Source organism: Glycine max, chromosome 7, assembly GCF_000004515.6.
Source record: "Glycine max cultivar Williams 82 chromosome 7, Glycine_max_v4.0, whole genome shotgun sequence".
NCBI lineage: Eukaryota > Viridiplantae > Streptophyta > Magnoliopsida > Fabales > Fabaceae > Glycine > Glycine max.
In genome coordinates, this window is record NC_038243.2 from 3,063,257 (window position 1) to 3,085,580 (window position 22,324).

Here is a 22,324-nt window from a genome sequence, read left to right on the forward strand (position 1 = left end):
GCCAATTACATTATTATCCTACCCAAAAGCCAATAAAAGTGTTCATATCAAAGAACTCCAATAATATTTCATGATTAACTGATTATGAACAAAGACAGTCCTAATCGTGTTTGGTGACCAGGATCGAGTCAATATATGGTCGCTTTCTTTGCACACCACCAAACAAATAATGAAGAACAATATCTTAAAAGGTTGTTGTTCATTAATATTATTGAACATGTTTCTGCTTCCCCCTCATAGACGGGAAGCTGAGGAAAACAAATAAGCAAATCATTTTGAAGTTATAAAAGTTCAGCATATAAATTCCCTAGATTTTAATCCTTGCTGAAAGTGTTGGTTAAAGGCCACAATCATCAATACATGATGACATTTATTAAGCAGTAAATTAGAACCAAAGGGAAAGCAACTAGCAACAACCAACCAAATGATCAACATGCAGAACAAATGAATAACTATCCAGAACTTAACCACGAAATATCAATTGGATCTAAGAAGATCAAGCTTGGAAACTTGCCTAAATGGTCCGTGAACATGCTCCATTTCATGAAGTTAACTGAGTTACACAAAAATCACAAGTGTATAGTCCTCAAATTGAAGCTACTTTTATAAATCAGATGATTAACTAAATCTCTGGGCCTCTAAACATAAAACCAATATGGAAGACTTGGCACAAAAATAACTTTGGAGGAAGTTACACATTCACACCAAACAAATTCCTTCCAGCTTCAGAATAAACTTCTTGATTGCGTGAAAGCAGAAATTCAATCAATCAGCTGGATCTAATTCTCTTCTGGTTGACTTTTCCATCAGACTTCAAAGTCCCACTGGAGTCACCTTCAGAAGAAGCCTCTCTGGACTTGGTAAAGGAATTAGAAAGATCAGCATAGAGATCAACCACCCTTCTGATATTGCTATTGAGCTCTCTAATCAAACCCACATTTCTACTCAGATTATCAGGCATCTTGGACTCATGATTTTGGTTTATCTCATTGATCAGCAACCGGTTTTGATTCAAAATATCTTGAGCTTGCAATAAGCTCTTCTGAAATACCTGTAAAAGCCTGCTATCTACTTGAGTTGAATTGCCTAATTCTCCAAATATATCACCGTCCATCTCAATTACACTTAGGATTCAGTTAGCAAATAATCCTGCAAAAAAATAATAATAATAACAAACAATAACAAGTGAATGAAAAGCTAACACTAATAACCATGATGAATATGAAGAACAAGAAAAAGAGACAAAAATGTGAGAGTTCTTACAAAATTTAAATATAAAGAGACAATCAAGTAGGAATAGGATGCTTAATCTAGCTGATTGTTGCAGATGAGAAAAGCAATTGAAAAAGTTGACTCAGTTGGAACAGGAATTTTGGGAAACACAATGATCAACAACACACATACTTTTACCTATTATTTCCTCTATCTCCCAAGCAAGCAAGCAAAAGGGAAGGAAGGGTTTGCATAAGATTCCAGAGACGAATCAAAAGACATCACCAGGAAGAAATACTTTTCTCTCTCACTGTCCTAAAGCAAGGGACCCTTTTCTAATTTCCACAAGAAAGAACCTTTTCCTTTTACTGTTACCAATGAAATCAAGATGGTACAGAGGAGGAAACAACACACACAACACAACACAAAACAAGCACCTAACAACCACAGTAGTGGGAATCCCAAAAGCCAAGTCAATACCAGAATAAGTCTTCCTTTCCCAATAAAATAACACAAACCCATATAAAAAAAATAAAAACTTGATTCAACTCTGCAATTAAGAATAAACTAACCACAATTGAAGGATGAAAGAGACAGACCCATGAGACCCAGAAACGAAAAGACGCAAACTTTTGAAGAACCCAGGAATGTGATCTTACCTTGAGAAAGTGGAGCATCCCGGTTGTGCTAAGTGACGTGAAAAGGAGAGGGGGGAAATTTGGAATTTTGTTGGGGTTGAGAGGAAAATAGAAAGATATTTTGAGGAGAATAGAATATGGGGGGTGAGTGAGGGTAAAAGAGAAGAAAGAAAGCCCTGAAATGATGGAGAAAAAAACAAGGAGAAGAGATGATAGATGATATGATAACGTTAAAACCTCGTTTACATCAACCACGGTGCGTTGTGGGCACAAACAAAACAGCGCAGCGCAGCACAAACAAGTTTGGTCTTGCAAGTTGCTCCACACTGAACCCCAATGCCAACACCACACATGCGTAATGTAACATGTAACATAACATACATTTACATGCCTTTTTCTTCTTGTCTATATATAATTGGTGTATACCAACAAGTGTTCAGAACAATACTCAGTTTGATTCTCTTAAATAGTGATCCAAATAATACTCTAAGTTTCATGAACCGTAAAAGCCTAATTAGAAGAAACACATGCTAATTAATCAATTCTTCGATAAGATTAATTATTAATAAAATTAATAGATATTTCGTTAATATTTAACCTATCCAATATATATATATATATATATATATATATATATATATATATATAATTGGTTTCTTGTCTTGGCTTCGGGTATTTTTAAATTTTTTTTACAGCTATCCTTACATGAGAAAATTTCACTTTAGTTGAATAGAATTAATACGGGGAACCAAGTTTTCATTCTCAATATTTAATGTAGTTTGTGGAATTGATTAGGATTAAACCAATGTATTATATTGGTATTCAAAAATTATGAGTATTGATTAAATTATTTTTTAAATTTATCGGAATATTACTTTAATTTCTAAAGTTATTAAACAACATTCATTTGAGTTTTGAGTTTAATTGGCAAGAGTAAAACCTTTTACAACTTTGATGAATCAAAAATCATATGTTGTGCAAGTTTTAAAGTAATTATCCTAGAAGACAACAAATTTATCATGTATAATAAAAATTTTCACACACAACGGTCACTTTAGTACAGATTTATAAAATTAATGACTAAATTGAGTGACTTTTGGCACAATTCTGGCTGTTAGATTGCATCCTATGTGTAGGGTAAGGATTTAGCACTCTTTGGGCTTTTAGCTTCCGTGGTATTTAGGTTATTAACAAGGCCCAATTCAGGTGCACTTGCTACATCTAGTCATCTACCTTTAAATATCCAAATTTAAGGTCTTTTTCATACAGCGTGTTTTTTGAAGGTAAACGTTAACTCATAAAATAACATTTAATCATTATATTTATATTTATAACTAAAAGAAGAAAACATATTGAATACTTTATTGTATTCTTAGCATAACACATGTTTTATTTCTTAATAAATAATTTAACAATATTCATTAGTGACACTATTATTGTCTTTGATGTCATTGAGTCGTATTCATATTTTTTTTAAAGAAAAAGTGAAGTTTAAGATAATATAATATATCATTTAAAAATAAAATTTGAAAAAAAAAATTACAGAGCTGAATTCATTTTAAATTTTGGTATTTATAATATAAAATAAAATATGAATAATATCATAGAATTTTAAAAAAAATATATTATAAATTTCTCATATAGTAGTTTATGAAAGCCTCCTCCCATACAGGCATGGATTAATTACAATACACGTTGAACCGTCACATGTGTATTTTTTTTAGTAAAATATGTTTTTTCATTCTCATAAAATATAAAAATATTTAAAATTTTCAATACATTTTTTTTTCTCACAAAATTAAAATATGTTGTATTTTGGTTCGAAACATCTAAATCTGCATTCATTATTTTTTCATGTCGATTATATACATAATCAATATAAAAAAAAATTGTCACATTTTATATTACTTATATACATGACCAATATAAAAACGTTACATTTATATCATTTATATATATAATTGATCTAAAAAGTTATCATTGTAAGTTTCAATTCACCTAAACTTATATCTAGATTAAAAAATGACACATTTCTATTTTGAGAACAAAAAATATACTAAAAATTTTGTTGGAACATATTTCAATCATTTTCATATTTAAGATAATTATTATTTTATAGCACAAACAGCCTAACCAAAAAAGAATTAATATTAAAGTTATAGAAATGAGTCTTTTATATAAATTTGTTAAATAGAAATTTTATATTTGTGTTTTAACAAATGTAAAATATGTGAAATTTTATCAAAATGAACGTGATGTGGTCATGTAGCGTTACGAAATTGATGCATTGGACTGTTATTAGACGTACCTATGTTCAGTTCGCGGTCCAAAGACATGAATAGGGTCACTGTCAGCACAAGTATGTGAATAATACTTTTCTACTGGCATTATATTTAGGGATTAGTCTTCAGATGCATGATTGTTACGTCCACCAATGGCGAAAATGCTTAGAGCCTCGTCAATATACTTTTAAGTTTTATAAACTTGACTGAAAATACTAGTAATACGTATACTTTCACTCACAGCTGAATGATAATTGAGTCTTCTTTTTCAGTCAACAAATAATAATTGAGTCTTCTTTTTCATTTAATTTAGTGCTCAGTTACTTTTCTTTTATCAATGTCTTCTAATTATTATTTTTATTCAATTTAGTTTTCCAAGGGCTTTTTGTGTGTGTGTGTGTTCGTGGGTCAACATTTTCCTTTTAACTTTGTTTCATCTTTCAACTTGGTGAAAGTTTCCTCAATGAGTGCATTTTGGACTAAGATTTCTTCTTTCTTTACATTTTTTCTACACTTCATTGTTAAATTATTATCCAAACCCAAATTGCCATTGGAAACTTCCAAAATTGCCTGTAAATCGCCTTTATCCAGCCACTTTATCCCTATTTTGTTTTCGATTATAGACGGCACAATATAGCCACCATTGTTGATCAAATTTTAGACAGCTATCTATATCACTGTTAACATTCTTCATAAACGAATAACCACATCAAGCACCAAAGCATCTTAGCATCATATAGCTCCATGAAAATTGGAATGCGGAGAGTAAAGTTAAAAACATGTTATCATAAAAAGATAACTTACTTGACTAAATTGAATTTATAAAGTTAAGAAGACTAAATTAAAATCCAAATTGAACTTAGGAGCCAAATTTCTTTTTAATAATATTCAAAATCCAACGCGAATAATATTCGAAGCAAATTCGAGAATCTCAAATTCTCAAATTATGTTCACTATACACCTGCACAAGTCTTGGTACATGGGAGAAGATTCTCAAGCCATGCGTTGGGCTATGAATAAATACTTAGGTTTAATGGCATTAGGTCAATGCTTTTGCTTTATTTATGTGGGCTTAGGTCTGATTAACTAACTCACCGGGATTAAAAAAATTGGTCAATTTAGTTAAGGATTAAATTTCTCTTAAATTAATATTTTTTTTCAAATCTATCTCATCAACAAAACTAACAAATATTAACCAGTGTTACATTATTCTAAGACTAATATTAATTGATAATATTTTTGTGAAAAAAAATAATACAAGAAACATTTTAAATTGAATTTTATAAAAAGGATCAAGTTCATCTTTTAATTTATACCTTATAATAAAGAGTTGAATGGAGTAATACATTAAGTAATAAGACAAGTGTTTATTGATAAGGTGGACAGCATCATAATGATACTACATGTTTTCATTTTTCTTTCTTCTTGGTTTGTAAGTCAAGGTAGTGAAATGTTACCACTTATAACCTTGCGAAGGAGTGCTATAGGTAGTTAGTTTGTAAGAAATATTTATTAACTCCAATAAGTTCTATATTTTTTTTTCAACCAACAAAAGGATAAATATTAAAGAACAAGCCCCAAGGTGTGTACTCCATAACCAAACCATACAACAAAATTATCCAAGCTCACAAAGCAAGATACACAACAAAAATACTAGACAGATAATTCCCTAAAACCCACCCTTTACAAAGAGAAAAGCATTATATACAAAGAGTAATGATACATAAACATCTTATCATTCTAAATGTTTCACCAACACCTCTTATTTCTCTATATCTCTCCTATCACATCATAAATCTTATTATATATATGTTTTTTTCTCTTTCTAGGTGTTGCATAGGAATATGGAGGGTCCTTTAAATTTTTTCTCTTATCAAATGACAATAACTATAACTCCCAAACAAAAAGCATCTCATAACTAACTATCAAACAATCCAATAAGGAATTATTATAGACATTAAAATGATCACACCTACAATCTACATCATGAAAAAATCACAACTACTCCAATAAGCATGCTCGAGGATCATTATTCCAAATTGAGAATGCATATGAAAAATCTAAATTGCTTGTAACCCATTTCCACGAAGTAGCCTTAATCTTCTCTAGCAACTTTGCAACATCTATAAGCTTTGCAAAACAAAAAAAACACATTGGTTTCTTGTAACACCCGAATGAATCACATCAGAATCAAAAGTATCCAGAGGCTTTACAGGTATGGACTATACAGTTAAGGATGACTTAAAGGAATTAATTGGTACTACCTATACCAACAAGATGCATCTACTTTTCAGTAGTCTATCACTTAAGAATTCCACAGTTAAGTGTGTTTGACTTGAAGTAGTTATGGAATAGGTGACCTTTTGAGAAATTTGCCAGAAAACGTGTGAGTGAGAACAAAGCACGTTGAAAAGTCTTGTGTTGGTATATAGGGATAATCAATGATTTTGAGAATAATTGAGTGGTATTAGAGTTGGTTGTCGAGGTCTTAGAGAGGGTTGCCTAAGAGGGTTTTAGCCGATGAAGGGTTTTGACCAATAAGGATGTTGAGTGAAGTGTCGTAGTGTGAGAGCTATCGAGAAGTCGACAATTAGGGGCGTTACAAATGGTATCAGAGCAGACATTTCTCCTAGTATGGTGTGGTTCAAGGATGAACTAGGCGGAAGCTAGTAGGCATGTAACACCCCGAATGAATCACATCAGAATGAAAGGGATCCAGAGGTTTTGCAGGTATGGGACGTACAATTGAGAATGACTTAAAGAAATTAATTGATATCACCTATACTAACAAGATGCATCTACTTTTCGACAGCCTATCACTTAAGAACTCTACAGTTAAATGTGCTTGACTTTGAGTAGTTATAGGATAAGTGACCTTCTTGGAAGTTTTCTAGAAAACATGTGAGGACAAAGCACGCTAAAAAGTCTTGTGTTGGTTTATGGGACACTCAATGATCTTGAAAACAGTCGAGCAGTGTCAAAGTTGGCTGTCGAGGTCTCGAAAAGGACTATTTGCGAAGGGTTCTAACCGATGAAGAGTTTTGACCAACAAGGATATTGAGTGAAGTGCCACAGTGTGAGAATCATTTAGAAGTTGACAATCAGGGGCGTTACAAATGGCATCAGAGCAGACGTCTCTCCCAGTACGGTGTGGTTTGAGGACGAACCAAGTGGAAGCTTGTGGGCATGTAACACCCTGAATGAATCACATCAAAATGAGAGACATCTAGAGGTTATGCAGGTATGTGATTGTACAGTTAAGAATGACTTAAAGAAATTAATTGGTATTACATATACCAACAAGATGCATCTACTTTTCAGTAGTTTATCACTTAAGAACTCCATAGTTAAGCGTGCTTGATTTGGAGTAGTTATGGGATGAGTGATCTTTTGGAAAATTTCCCAAAAAAACATGTGAATGAGGACAAATCACACTAAAAAGTTTCGTATTAGTATGTGGGGACAATCAATGATCTTAAGAGCAGTTAAGCAGCATATGAGCTGATTGTCAAGGTCTTGGAAAAGATTACCTACGGAGGATTCTGACCAACAAGGATGTTGAGTGAAGTATCATTGTGTGAAGTGTTGTAGTGTGAGAGTTGTCGAGAAGTCAACAATCAGAGGCATTACATTTATCATTTTTCAAATAAACCAAAGTACCACATACTATAGCCCACCAAATATATTTTTTTTCTTATATAGTTAATCAATCCCCGAAACTGTAGAAAATGCCGTTTGATATTCCAATGCAATGATGCTTGTATCCCCAACCAATTCAAACACAAATGTCACACAAAAATTGAATCAAGGCACTAAAAAAATATGATTTGTAGTTTCCACACATTTTTTGCATACCCTACATATAATTTATGAAATAGGAATAACATTCCTCTAAACTAGATTTTGCTTCATTTGAATTTTATCATGGAAAGCCTTCCACATAAAGCCTTGAACTTCTAATGGAATTTTCTTCTGTCACAATCCATTGGAAAACCTCATCTTGTTGACAATCCAACTCTGAGATCAAAATCTTGTAACCTGATTTTATAAAATATACCCGAGATGTATCTCCTTCTTGCACCTTCATTTAAATTCACCTTTTCCACAAAAGACTCCAACTCCCTCACCAAACCTTTTTCTCATACAAACAACTCTTGCCTCCAACCCCTGTCCCTCTTAACCATACCCCCATGTCATCTCCCTAAACCCATGATATTAACATTTTTTTTTAATGATACAACATATAACCAAGCAAACTTTGAAGCTAAACATGCATCCCCGACCCACCTATCATTCCAAAAGGAAGTATCACTCCCATCCACAACTTTTGTAAGCATATTTCTTGTGCACCCAACATAAAAATTCCAAAAATGCCCTTAAGTGTTTTATGCTTCTTTTTAAGTAAATTTTTTATGGTAGCGTACTCATTCATTTGTTTTCTCGGTTTCTTCTGGTTTTTTCATTGTCCTAAGAGGTGCATTATGCCGCTTCGGTCGAGGTGAAAGTTTTACAGAGGTACGTCAGTGGTGGTTGTGGCGGTGGTTGGTTTGGTTGTTAACGGAGGTACTTCAGAGGTACGTTGGCATTGTTTTTTTTGCGTGAAATATGGATTAAAGAATCCATAAGTTATATAAAACTTATAGATTGATTAATCCATAAGTTTTATATGACTTATGGATTGGTTAATACATATGAGTTATACGGATTTTTAATTTTTTTAATTAAAAGAAATATTAAATTTTTGAATTTTTTTAAATTATAAATATGATAATATGATTGCTAAAAAAATTAAATTAATGTGTATAAAAAATTTGTTTGTTTATTTGTTTATTTGAAATGTAATTCGTATTATTATTTTAAATATTTTTAAATAAGTGTAGATTGATAATTAATTTGTAATTAATATTTTTATATTTTGCAAATGATATTAATTGTAAAATAATTTACACTTGTAATTTATGTATAATTTATTTGAGTTTTTGTGGTCTAAAATTGATTGTTTTTTTGGGGTCATAATTTCATGAATTAGAATTAAGTTTAATAATATAATTTATTTTACTACATATGTTTCGGTTATAATTTTTTATGTATTATATGGTTATCAATTGTAAGTAGAAAAAGTTGATGTTATTGGTTTTTAATATATAAGTTTATCAATTTTAATGTTTTATAATATTACATGCAGTACAAAATTACGTATGGTTTTGTGTGATAGTATATGTATGGTGCGGTTAGGGATCATTTGTTTGTGATGTTTAAATTTTTGAATGTCTTGTTAAGATGGACGAAGATCAATGGATATATGATGGTATAATGTCTGAAGAAGTTGATATGAACGAACAAAATGAAGACGAAGTTGTTGTGAATGAAGAACATGTTGATTGTTTTGATGCGTTCAATACTTCTCAGGTATTAATGTGATTTATTGTTATTAAAGTAATAAAGTGAATGTCCCATGAAGACTAAACTTGTGTGGATTACATTATAGGTATTTGCTACCCAAGATGATGTTTTGCATTGGACTCGATCTGTTGCTTATGAAATTGGATTTGTGGCGATAATTATGAGGTCAAACACAAATACTGGTATGAGAGGACGAACTTCATTTGTCTTAATTGGTTATGAAAAGAGTGGTCAGTATAGGTCTAGGAAGAAAGATTTTGTAAGAAGAGATATTGGTAGTAGGAAATGTGGGTGCCCCTTTAAGCTTTGTGGGAAACCAGTGGTTGGAGACCAAGGATGGATGGTGAAGTTAATGTGTGAGAACCACAATCATGAAATGACAAAGTCATTAGTTGGACATCCATACGTTGGTTGATTGTCTAAGGATGAAAAGATAATTATTGCTTATATGACAAAGTCAATGGTGAAATCAAGAAATATTCTGCTAACGTTAAAGGAGTACAATGTCAATAATTATACAACAATCAAACAAATATACAATGCAAGAAGTGCATATCATTCTTCCATAAAAGGCAGTGATATTGAAATGCAACAACTAATGAAGCTTCTTGAATGAGATCAGTATATTCATTGACATATATTAAAGGATGAAGATGTTGTACGTGATATCTTCTGGTGTCATTCTAATGCAATGAAATTATGCAATGCTTATAAATTGGTATTTTTTTATAGATAGTACCTGCAAAACAAACAAGTACAGTCTCTCGTTGCTTGACTTTGTTAGTGTGACATTAACGAGGATGACATTCTCGACTGGTTTTGCCTATTTAGAGGGAGAATATGTAAATAATGTGGTTTGTGAACTCTAGAATGGTTTTGATGTCTTTTTCTAAGACATGATGCCCTAGAGTTATTGTTACTGACAAAGACCTAACATTTGATAAATGCAGTGAAAATTGTATTCCCTGAGTGTAAAAAAAACACTATAATCAATTAATTACATAAAAAAACTAATATATAATAATTATAAATATATTTATAATTAAAAAAACAATAAATTTTTCAAAAAAAATGAAAGTAATCTATTTTTTATTAAAATATATCAACTATTTAAAAACAACATTCTAAATAATATATTTATAATTAAAAAATAAAATAACTACTTAAAAACATAATTCAAAATAATCATTTTTTATTAAAAAAAAGTACTATTTCAAAACAAAAATCATAATAATATATTTATAATTAAAATAAACAATATATATTTAAAAAAATAAAATTAATATATTTAAAATTAAAAAAATTAACTATTTAAAACATAATTCAAAATAATCTATTTTCATTTAAAAAGGAAACAATAACTATTTAAAAACAAAAACAAAATTAATATATTTACAATTAAAAAAAACAATTACTATTTAAAAACATAATTCAAAATAATATATTTTTATTTAAAAAAGAAACAATAACTATTTAAAAACAAAAATAAAATTAATATATTTAAAATTAAAAAACAATTACTATTTAAAAACATAATTCAAAATAATCTATTTTTATTTAAAAAATAAACAATAACTATTTACAAACAAAAAACAAAATAATATATTTACAATTAAAAAAACAATTACAATTTAAAAACATAATTCAAAATAATCTTTTTTTATTTAAAAATTAAACAATAAGTATTTACAAACAAAAAACAAAATAATATATTTACAATTTAAAAAAACAATTACTATTTAAAAACATAATTCAAAATAATTTTTTTATTTAAAAATTAAACAATAACTATTTACAAACAAAAAAAAATAATATATTTATATTTAATAAAAAAATAACTATATAAAAACAAAAATCAAAATAATATTTTTTAAAATAGAAAACATTTACTATTAAAAATGAAAATAAAATTAATTTATTAATAAATTAAAAAATATATGGATTAGCTAATCCGTATGTGTTACACGGATACCAAACGTGATCCTAAATCACGAAAAAAAAAACCTTACCTCGATGGCGAAAAAGCACGGCAGTGGTGTAGACAGCCTAAACAGAGCCAATGGAGGCTGACGACGACGGCAGCACGGCAATAATAATGCATAGATGGAGGTGGAAGAAGTTGCGTTGCGGCAGAAGCATATACGGAATGCGCGAGGGAGATGAGAGGGAGAAGGTTTTTAAAATTGAAGTGAAAGACATCTTTGTCACTTCACTTAAATTGTTGGGTGCACCTTCCAACAGCACGTCAACCTAAAATTGTTTCATTTACTTTTCTCAACAATAACTAAATTGAATCAAATGTTTATGAACCAATTTTAGTTATGAGTAAAAAAATGAGTTGTCACAATTGCAGCTTGCTGATGTCTTTCTGGCCTCTAGTCCTCAATCTATTATTAGCAATTTTTTCTTTCTAGGGCTTAGACCCCTTTCAAAAAAATGCATCAAATGCTCCTTTGATTTAGAACTATAATTTGTGTAGAATGTATAAAAAAGTGAAAGACTAGTTTCGTGGAAGCAAGAAATTTTTGCTTTGAGAACATGGGTTAGGAGGCTTTTAATTTTTTTGCATTGAAGTGTGTAAAACAACAGACGTTCAATTGTTTGACAGGAAAGTATACGGAAAATTAAGCCATCATCAGCTGTGAAGACTAACTTAAGCCACCATCTCAGCATAAAAACAGTATACAAATTGATGTTGGTATGGCTGTATGTATCTGAAATAACTTTACTCAGTACAAAAGACTTCAACAAAATAAATAAATTAATAAATAAATGATAGAAGTTTTCATACAAGCACATTTTCGGTGTATTGGAAGTAACATAAGAAAATGGGTAACCCCTATATTTTCCTTTCTTCTCCTTTGGAAGTGAAACACTTCAGCTTGTCATGAAATAATGAAACACAAACAATTTGCTAAAATAATGTTGCGAACCCATTGTATGTACAAGGTCAGTAGTTGACAGCAAACTGCCTACTTATATCCCTAAATCATTATCATGTAGTTCTCCTTTCATTCTGATACAAAATTGAGTATTCCCTCGCTTTCCAGCATGTTGTCTCCAATCCATTCACTCCACATATAAAATAGGGCTTGCAAATCTCTGCAGTCTTCCCCAACACATCCATTCAGCTGTGTGCTCAAGTTTGTAAGAACCAACACAAGCATCTGTCCAAGATACGAAAGTAGGTTTATCCAACATTGCATGTTCCTCTCCCCCTCTTCCAAGGCTGAGAATCTTGTGGCTCATGCTCCTCTCCCCCTCTTCCAAGGCTGAGAATCTTGTGGCTCATACAGCTTCGCCGAAAGCCCCAATATCTGGCCGAAGCACTTTCAACAGTGGGAGATCACTAGAATGAGGAAATCAAACAGTCCATGAATCTCCCCGTGATGCAGAAGAAGGGTCTGCAGATAAGGAATGGTTATACGTCTCTCTTTCCCATGGATCCAGATGAGTTCTGCTTCTTCTGTATTCCATACTGCCATGCATCTCTTGATTTGTCACCCCCATGCTCAAAATCATCTAAGGAATTCTCCATTGAATACCGCGATTGACGAAGGTTCCCATTTCTGGAGCTAACTGGAGCACCCATATTCTCATCTTCTTCTGATGGTGGTCCCAACCTTGACTCCATATGCATGTCCATTGATCTATATCTTGGTCCACCTGATCTCATGCCCCTCATATTTGAGGAAGGCTTACCAGGCAATGATGTGTAAGAAGGTGCCTTAGATACAAGAAAGTCCTTAGGAAGAGAGTCCATGTCCATATAGCAATTTCGAGATTTTGCATCGTTAATCAACGCAGCCCAATCTTCAGATTGCAGCAGAGCATTTGCATTTCCCATGACCTGCCAATGATAACAGACTATGAATATCAACCAAAAAATGTCTTTGACCATTTAATAAACACACAGAAAGTCATTACTAAAAAATATGCAAAAGAAAGATAGTCATACCCAAAGGGCCCTTCGTGCACGCGTAAGGGCAACATTCATTCGTCGTATATCAGCAACAAAGCCAACACCATGACTGGATGCACGCACACAAGACATTATAATGACATCCCGTTCTTGACCTTGGAAGGCATCTACTGTATTGATATATAGATCCTTGCCTTCTTCTGAATTTAAGACTTCGTCAAACTCACGCTGGAGGCATTTCAACTGCAGCTTATAAGGAGTAATTATGCCAACAGTAATCTTTCCAACACCCAAAGACTTCACTGTTTTCTGAACATGCTCATACAATCGGAGACAAAATTGTGCTTCATGTATGTTTTGATAAGACACTGATCCACCTCTGTGAGACTCGCGCCCATGTCTGATGTCATAGAATATATAAGGTCTAAGTAAAGGGTCCTTATAGTATGGCTCATCAGGCAATTTAGCCACACTTTCACTATCAGTAAGGCGTCCCTGATAGAAGTACCTAGAAGGGAAATCTCGAATTTGGGGGTGCATTCTATACTGCACAGACAACAACATTGTTGGGCATCCTGCTTGTTGGAACCTTTCAAAAAGACTCCTACTGTACATCAATGTTCCAGCAGCCTTGCTTATAACTGTAGCAGGAAGCTGCTGAGGATCTCCAACAAGAACACATCGTGCTGCACCAAGAGAGAGGGGGGGCAGAATTGCCACCTCACTGGCTTGGGCAGCCTCATCAATGACCACCATATCAAAACCATGGGAAAGACGAGAAAACAACTTGCGCCCACTACTAGAAACTGTAGTGAAAACTACCTCTGCTTCATTTGCAAAACTGGCCTCCAAACTAGCACGGGCCTCTTCCAAATTAAAACCACTACCAGGACGGAACCTACTTTCCAAAAGGGCAAGGCGAGACATCTCAACCAAAACCTTGTCCCTGTTTTCAACCACAGCGGCAAGGTGCTGTAGCAAAGCATCTCTGTTCTGATCTCTGGCCATGAGAAGGTCAGGATCAACACCAACAGATCCTTGGGAACGAACAGCAGCAGCAGTAGCATTTAGTTCCCTATGAAGACCATGTAACTGCTGAACCAATTGTGCCTCACGATTCTTTAATTGGTGCATCCATCCCATAATTTCTTCCCGACTCTTGACAAGAAGCTGCTCAGTTCTACGCTCAACAGAAACTGCTTGGGCAGCACGTGTCTGAGAATCAACCCCAACTCGAGCCACATCAGGTCGATATACTTTCATCTCTCCATCAATAAAACCACGATCAAGAACACGGGCAAGAAGCTCATCAGTGGCAGCATTAGATGGAGCACAAACTAACATTCTAGGTTTTGGGACCAGTTTAGGTAAAGTTCGCAAGAGATTCTGGTCCATGTTTTGAAGAACTTCATCAATAGATCCTGTGGCGGCATTATCTGAACTGATCTCATTGACTTGCTTGTAGCTCTCAGGGGCTACATGCTTAAGTAAAGAGGTGTAGTAGTGCTGATACTGCACAAGGTGAATGACATTCAACATTCCCCATACCGTATGTGTTTTTCCTGTTCCCGGAGGTCCTTGAACAAGGGTAAAAGGCCAAGGTTCCTGCCTCTTTGTCGTTCCACTACTAGTACCAGCTGCTGTATGCATAGCTGCCCACTGGATTGCTGCCAACTGGGGTTCATTGAAGGTCCTATGCAGATACTCAACAAAGTTCTGTGTGAAGCATTCAGGCATGGCTGGGGTCTGTTGTTCGTATTTAGGGAAGTGTTCAGGACTAGGCTGAAGGATTGCAGTTTGCATCTGTAAAGTAAGGAATTAGTCAGAATTGCAATCCCACAAAACTACCTGATACCAGAGTAAGTTTCAGCATATACCTGCAAATTTAAGCGACGAAATGCATGTAGGGCAATATACTCCCTCTGTGTGGTAGCAAGAGAACCAAGCACTGTGAGATACCAGATGCTTCCAGCTTGAAGTTTTCTAATGATATGATCATCATCAACCCTACAGGAAAGAACAATCTTATCCGAGTTTAACATTGGAACCAAAAAAGTACATTTCAACACAATCATTAAAAGAGCCCTTTAATGGGAAAGTTTGAACAAAAACTTGCCTGCTGGGATCATAAGAGTCTCCAACATAGTAATGTAAAATTGCACCGGGAGGATCACGGGTATCAATAGGTATGTGACGCCTAACAGTACCAACCACACGCCCAGTGACTTCTGATTCCCCATCATCCTGAGCTAAAGATGAACTATTCTGCTTGGATCTAACTGCTTGCATGATGAAAATATCAACCCAAATGAACAACCAAAAAAATTATTAGAACAATTGATCCTGTACTAAATATTTGACAACAAACCTGATCCAGGCCTAGGGGATGAAAGGATTGCAACATCACCCTCCTTAAATGACCACTTAAACTCATGTACTGGAAGAACCTTCACATCATACCAACCTAAAACAAGATTCAGATAAATTAAACCCACAAATTGACAAAAACAAAATGCATAAACACCAAAGTAAGGGCCGGAATATTTTTTTTCACATAATTATTAAATATTTAAGTTCTAATAAATAATAAGTTTAAAAAAATATTTATTATTAATTTTAAGGATAAAATTAGAGATATGATCTACTACTAGAAAAATTTTAAGCAAATATCAACTCAAAAACATATTTTTCATATATATTTTCCTTTATTAATATATTTTAATTTTAATTTTTCTTTTTTTTTCTCATATATACACAAAGGGTCCTAACGGAGGAGGGGCCAAGGGCCCTGCTTGACCCCCCTGGTATCCTTCTTCCCTGATTATATGATTGTTGAAGTTGCAGGGACAAAGCTACAAAACACAGTCAAAGTAAGGCTGAATACAAACAAAATTACAAGCACAAGAGAAAAACAAATTCCATGACCTTGGGAGACAAAGTTTCCATTATACAGGTGGAGCAATAAGTAGCAGTCCACAGCACAATCAAATTGTTGAGCAAAAGAACTAAAATACACATCTTACACAAAAAAGCACTGAAAGGTACAAGAGTACCTCTTTCTCTTGACTCATTTGCCTTCACTCGCACCATAATATGAGTATCCCTTGAAACTGTTTCTGTTGATTCTTCCCAGGTACTGTAAAGTTGAGCACGGCATTCTTCAAAAAGCAAAGGCTCAAATACTCTAACATACTCTTCCACTGATTCAAATCGTCCAGGAACACACTGTAGCTCAGTCTCCTCTGAATCACAGGATCCTCAATTAGTTACCAATAAGAATAAATTAACTTCCAAAAGAAACTAAAGGATATTACACTACTGGCGTTCGAGGAACAAATGACCAAAGAAGGAAGTAATCATCAATTCATTTACTAGAAGCAAATGCATTTGAGCTTACATCTGCCGGCACATACTACAACATAAAGCCTTAACCAAATAATATTAGGAACCAGCTACTTGAAACCATGATAATACATATTTAATTTTTCAAATGGATTGTTTTCAGTTTTCACCATGTAATCCCATCAACAGAAACTTAACTCTATTCATAATTGTGTATTTTGTCATCAACTCTACCCATGATATTCCCAGAAATCTATTTTATTTTCTTTAAGCTCTTAGACAACTCTATTCATAATTGTGTATTTTGTCATCAACTCTACCCATGATATTCCCAGAAATCTATTTTATTTTCTTTAAGCTCTTAGACAAGGTTATTGCATTTGTATGTTCTGAGGTGTTTAAACCCCACCACCCCTTGTGATCATAGTAATTCACATGAGAAAAATCTTCAGAAATTTTATTACATAGAGAAAATAGAAGGTGGATACAAAATGCCAGATTATTTAAACTACAATCAAGTTGTTAAGTAGTAACACCTTACATCTATCCACAATAGCTAAAGACTCTAATATCCATGAAATGGCCTTCTAATTAATAAACCTGTATTTGAATGGAAGGATAGCCTTTTCTAATGAAGAACATATTTGGAATGCTTCTCTACAGTATTTGTATGTTCTGAGGTGTTTAAACCCCACCACCCCTTGTGACCATAGTAATTCACAAGAGAAAAGTCTTCGGAAATTTTATTACATAGAGAAAACAAAAGGTGGATACAAAATGCCAGATTATTTAAACTACAATCAAGTTGTTAAGTGGTAACACCTTACATCTATCCACAATAGCTAAAGACTCTAATATCCATGAAATGGCCTTCTAATTAATAAACCTGTATTTGAATGGAAGGATAGCATTTTCTAATGAAGAACATATTTGGAGTGCTTCTCTACAGTATTTGTGCTGTATATTTGTACTTTGCAGGATAACACTAATAGTTGTTGAACTTAGTTTTGAAAAGTAATTGTCAAATAATTTTTAATATCCTTGTAGAGAAGACACGAAAGATTTTGCATTCAAAACCATTCATAAAATCCAAATCTCAGAAAACAAAACAAACAATCCCACACATTGTATTGAATAAAATCAGCAATTAGCATCACAGAGAACATGGAGAAAGATGGCAGATAATAGTTATTATACTGAATTGAAGTAAAGCTCCAGGTTTCCCTTCCACCTGTTATCTTTTGATCTTTCTCAAGAAACAAGCCAACTTGAGAACCATAACACAAAAGAGGCATATGATGGTGGCTGGATTACATAAAGAATTCATGTAAACCAGGGGAAGCTATCAAATCAATATCAAATTTCATTCCAAAAACAACTGTCATCACCTTTTCATGTCTCTCCAGTGTTATGACTCTCACAGTGTGATAACTGGAGGAAGGGAGCAACAAGATGAGATATCAGAACACAACTTTAAGTGCAAAGAATTAAAAAAATTCAAATCCAAAACGACCATAAAGCTTATCAATAACATTATACATCTACATTAATGGTAATAATACAATTACTTGATACCTGGGTGATGCCAAAACTTTTCACTGGTCACCTCCCGTATAAGGCGTTCAACAGAAGTGTCCTGGGGCTGGCTGCTGACAGGAGCCTGCTTCTTGATAGAAAGATGTTTCTTGTTTCCCAATTTGACATCATTGGAGCTTTGACCACTCAGTCCTGACTTCCTATTAGAATGGAGTACATTCTTCTGCTGCCTTGAATCTGACAGTTGTTTCCATGAACCCTGTCTTGGAATGGGTGGTGGTAAATTGGCCTCTGTAGGAGGTTCTGTCTCACTGTTTAGCCTCCTGGATCTAACTGGTGGTCCAGATGTATCACCATTGCAATCAGATTTAGGCTCTTGTGCTTCAGCATAGTTGCCACCTTCACCAGAAGATGTGTCGGTGAGCCTTTGATCCTTAGCTATCCCAACACGCTCAACTTGTGCAGGAACAGTGCGGACTTCTTTTATACGACTTATGACAGGTGATGAGAAAGTCTGCCTTCTAGGGGTTGAGGTTTTAATAGGACCTGCTTGCTTGACATCTTCCAAGTTAAGAAACATAGTCTGTCTATTACGTTTCTTTCCCAACATTTCCTCTTTACGTTGGTCAATCTTCCTCTTCACAGGATTATTTGCACACCTAAGTGCATGACTTGCTTCAATACCTTTCACTTCTTTTGGCTTGGGGATTAAAGGGGGTTCCTCCTGTGCATCAACAGAAGCTTCACTTTTTATATTGCTTTCTGAATTTGGAATACTATTGCTTTTCTGTTCACTAGAATTTGATTCTAGACCTATAGAAGCATGGCTACTCTTTTCATCATTTATACTATCAGAACTCTTAATATTTCTAGACTTACTGTCAGAAGCCACTGCAACACACCCATCCACCATTCCAGAAGTTGCTGGCTCTTCTGAAGCTTGACTTTGTCGTGGCAAACTACTACCTCCATTTGCAATAGCATTATTGCCTCCATTTGCATTAGCATTATTACCTCCATTTGCATTAGCAAAGCCACCCTCCTCATCAGACCATTCCCCTTCTTCCCTCTCTGTAAATTGAGCATTGGCCGAACTTAATATCCGTGAATCCATAACATTCACATCTTCATCTTTAGAGGAAACCTTTGCATCCTGATCTCCTGCTCTCTTGGATTCAGCATCCAATTCAGGAACACCAGTGGATTTAGGCCGGACAAAAGGTTGAAATCCAGAGACAGATGAGGCATGTGAAAAAGCATTATTATTTACTATTCCTTGGGCAGCAGATGATGTTGCAAATAAGTCAGACGCGTGCGGATTTGTTGATGGGTGTGCCTTTTGGGGCTGGAAGCAGACAATACCTTCCCTCTCATCATTATCCTCGGCAGGTGGCTCATTGAGATCAAATAATGGCCTTCCTCGAGAACCCATCTCATATGCATAAGTATACAAACTAAATTCTGAATAAATAGTTGTACAGAAACGTTGCTTCTTTTCTTTTCAAGAGACAATATCCATGACATGCCCACAATGGGGAAAGACAGTGGACCTGCAAGTAGGCTTGAGGTATGAATTATAGTCGTCAGGCAATACAGAGAAACATATGAATTTACAGAATGAGTCATAACACATACAATTTTGGATGCAATATAACCATAGAACAATGACAATAAATTGAATCTCTCAACTAAACCAAACCCAAACACACAATTACAAACAGACAGAAGAAAATCCACAATTTACCAATATTTACTGACAACTCGGTTAGAAGCATTCACTGCATGTATAACTGCTGATCAAAATTAAACAAGCAAAAGAAATCAAAACGCAACACAAAAAGAGAATCAGAAATCCCTAACCAAAACCTAGCACCAAAAACAACCTGAAACCAAAACTAACACTGAGAACTCCCAAAGCCAATATTCAAGCAATCATCCAATGCTCGTCCACACCAATCCACCAAGCAAAAGAACTCCTCCTTTCAACAATCAGATGACAAGGAGGCCAATGAAACAGAGCACAACACAATCACACAAAACAGTCCTGAACTTCCATAATTCCAAAGCTCAAATCAGAACACTGAAACCCAACCAGTGACCTAACAATCTTTTTAGGGTTTCAATAACCAAAACCTTTACCAACACCCCATCCACCAAGATTCCAAATTCCCACACATACACCCTTCCCTTCACCAAGATCTTATCCTCACAGACACCCCACGTTCAGGAGATCATACCACTTGTCCTCCATTCTCCCAATCACAAACAAACCAAATAATGCACAAAAATCTAATATAAACAGTCAACCCTGATTTCCCCATTCACTACCACAATCATTCGCACATGATTCTCTCTACCCTTCCCAGATTTCCACCACCACTGAAATTATCAACACCAAACCCACCACCCAAATTATTATTATTATTATTATTTTTTAATTAAAAAAATTAAATAAAAAATCGACAATTAAATTAATTAGTCCTGGAGAGAGAGAATTTACCTCTTCTCACTCCGCACAGAAGGGGAGGGGGGCGATTTAGAGAGAGAAGGAGAAAAATAGACCGAGGTAGAGAGAGAAGAGGGTCGCTCTATGGGTGCAAGTTAGAGAGAGAAAGTGTAGGTAGAGAGAGAAACAATGAGAATGCAATTTGATGAGGGAAAGAGAGGGTGTGGTGACGGGTTTTTATAGGAAAACATGGATCCCATCTCTCCGGCCGGAGTTTGCACCGGCCACCGTTAAGTGATTTCCGTCCAAGGGCAATTTCGACACTTTATATATTTACTTAATGCCGGGGTAAAGTCGTAAACTTGGTGCTGCCAGTGACAGTTTTGAGATTCCGATAATTCAGCAATAAGAAGCATGAATATACCTAAGGGGTAGTTTCGTAACTTCGTTGCTAAGCGAGTAGAGTGCATAGATATATATACCTAAGCGTGATCAAACGAAACGTGTTTCAAAATGTGCCCCCATGGCTCTGGACGGCGGCGAGTGGAAGCCACGCAAAATAGAGCGCGTGAGGAATTGGTTTTTGTTTATTTTTTAAAAATTAATAAATATGAATCGTAATTTCTCTCGAAAAGGGATGTACTTTCTCCGGTGAACTCCTTCGTATGTCTCTTCGTAAATCTGATCCGTTTGTATCTCTTTTTTGTTAAGTGTTTTTAGAGAATGAAGTTATAAAAGGGGAAATTCATTTAAACATTTCCATTTGAATAAGTAGTATTTCAATTTAAATATTTTATTCTCTTAAAAAAAGATAGATTTTTTCATTAAGATTTCCTTTTGATAAATTTTCCTTTCTCAATTGTATTAATAAGATTCAGATAACTATGTATAATGGCACAAATTATGTTCAAGAAGATTACTACCATTTTTTTTAGAATATTAATTAATATTTTACTAGTTAATGATCATTATTAATTTTTTTTACCAACATTATTACAATGAGGGGACGTTTGATTGGGGGGAGATTTGTTGTTTCCTGATAATCATAAGTGAGAAATTTAATTTTTCATATTTGATATGTAATATGAATATGTTCCGATAATGTTTTTTAATCAGTCTTTCACAAAACCTTTTTTAAAGGTGAAAATCTTATTTCTTCAATTTTATTTTTTACTACAAGTAAAAACATTATATTATTACTTATGAGATTATATAATGGGGTAAATAATTAAAATAATTAATAAAAAAATATGTATAACTCTTTTATTCACAAAGAAATTTATCTAAAAAAATTTAATCATCAACCAAACAAATTTTATTCATTCCTTAAAAAACATAATTCTTAGACATAAAATCTTCTCTCCTATCAAACACCCCTTGAGTATCTACCTATTTTTACCATTTATTATTCAATTAAATAAATATTTATATGTACTAATTACATGTTGTTATATATAGTAAATTTGTTAACTTTTATAATAATTGTATTTAAGGTTATTTCTTACTAGTTAACACAATATAAAAGTCTTCGGACCAAAAAAAA

The 22,324-nt window shown here is 33.7% G+C and overlaps 2 protein-coding genes across 6 annotated transcripts; both read right to left on the reverse strand.

Moving 5' to 3' along the window:
• Positions 1 to 292: 292 nt before the first annotated feature.
• LOC100499633 (ELF4-like protein) lies at positions 293 to 2,274 on the reverse strand. Of its 4 annotated transcripts, none has more exons than NM_001250546.3 (2): positions 1,872 to 2,274; positions 293 to 1,149 (listed from the first exon to the last, which is right to left on the reverse strand). In NM_001250546.3, exon 2 carries the CDS (start codon positions 1,112 to 1,114, stop codon positions 770 to 772), a length of 345 nt encoding a protein of 114 aa, NP_001237475.2. In that variant the 5' UTR covers positions 1,115 to 1,149; positions 1,872 to 2,274; the 3' UTR covers positions 293 to 769. The 4 variants fall into 4 exon arrangements, with proteins under 4 accessions (NP_001237475.2, XP_025984834.1, XP_025984835.1 ...); XM_026129049.2 differs by having other exon boundaries at positions 482 to 1,149; positions 1,785 to 2,269; XM_026129050.2 differs by lacking the exon at positions 1,872 to 2,274 and adding an exon at positions 1,411 to 1,777 and having other exon boundaries at positions 482 to 1,149.
• Positions 2,275 to 12,278: 10,004 nt separating this feature from the next.
• LOC100803350 (uncharacterized ATP-dependent helicase C29A10.10c) lies at positions 12,279 to 20,995 on the reverse strand. Of its 2 annotated transcripts, none has more exons than XM_006583092.3 (8): positions 20,836 to 20,995; positions 18,375 to 19,885; positions 16,511 to 16,699; positions 15,826 to 15,921; positions 15,574 to 15,736; positions 15,335 to 15,464; positions 13,494 to 15,260; positions 12,279 to 13,385 (listed from the first exon to the last, which is right to left on the reverse strand). In XM_006583092.3, the coding sequence occupies exons 2-8, from the start codon at positions 19,765 to 19,767 to the stop codon at positions 12,957 to 12,959; spliced, it is 4,167 nt and encodes a 1,388-aa protein (XP_006583155.1). In that variant the 5' UTR covers positions 19,768 to 19,885; positions 20,836 to 20,995; the 3' UTR covers positions 12,279 to 12,956. The 2 variants fall into 2 exon arrangements, with proteins under 2 accessions (XP_006583155.1, XP_025984940.1); XM_026129155.2 differs by having other exon boundaries at positions 18,375 to 19,896.
• Positions 20,996 to 22,324: the final 1,329 nt, after the last annotated feature.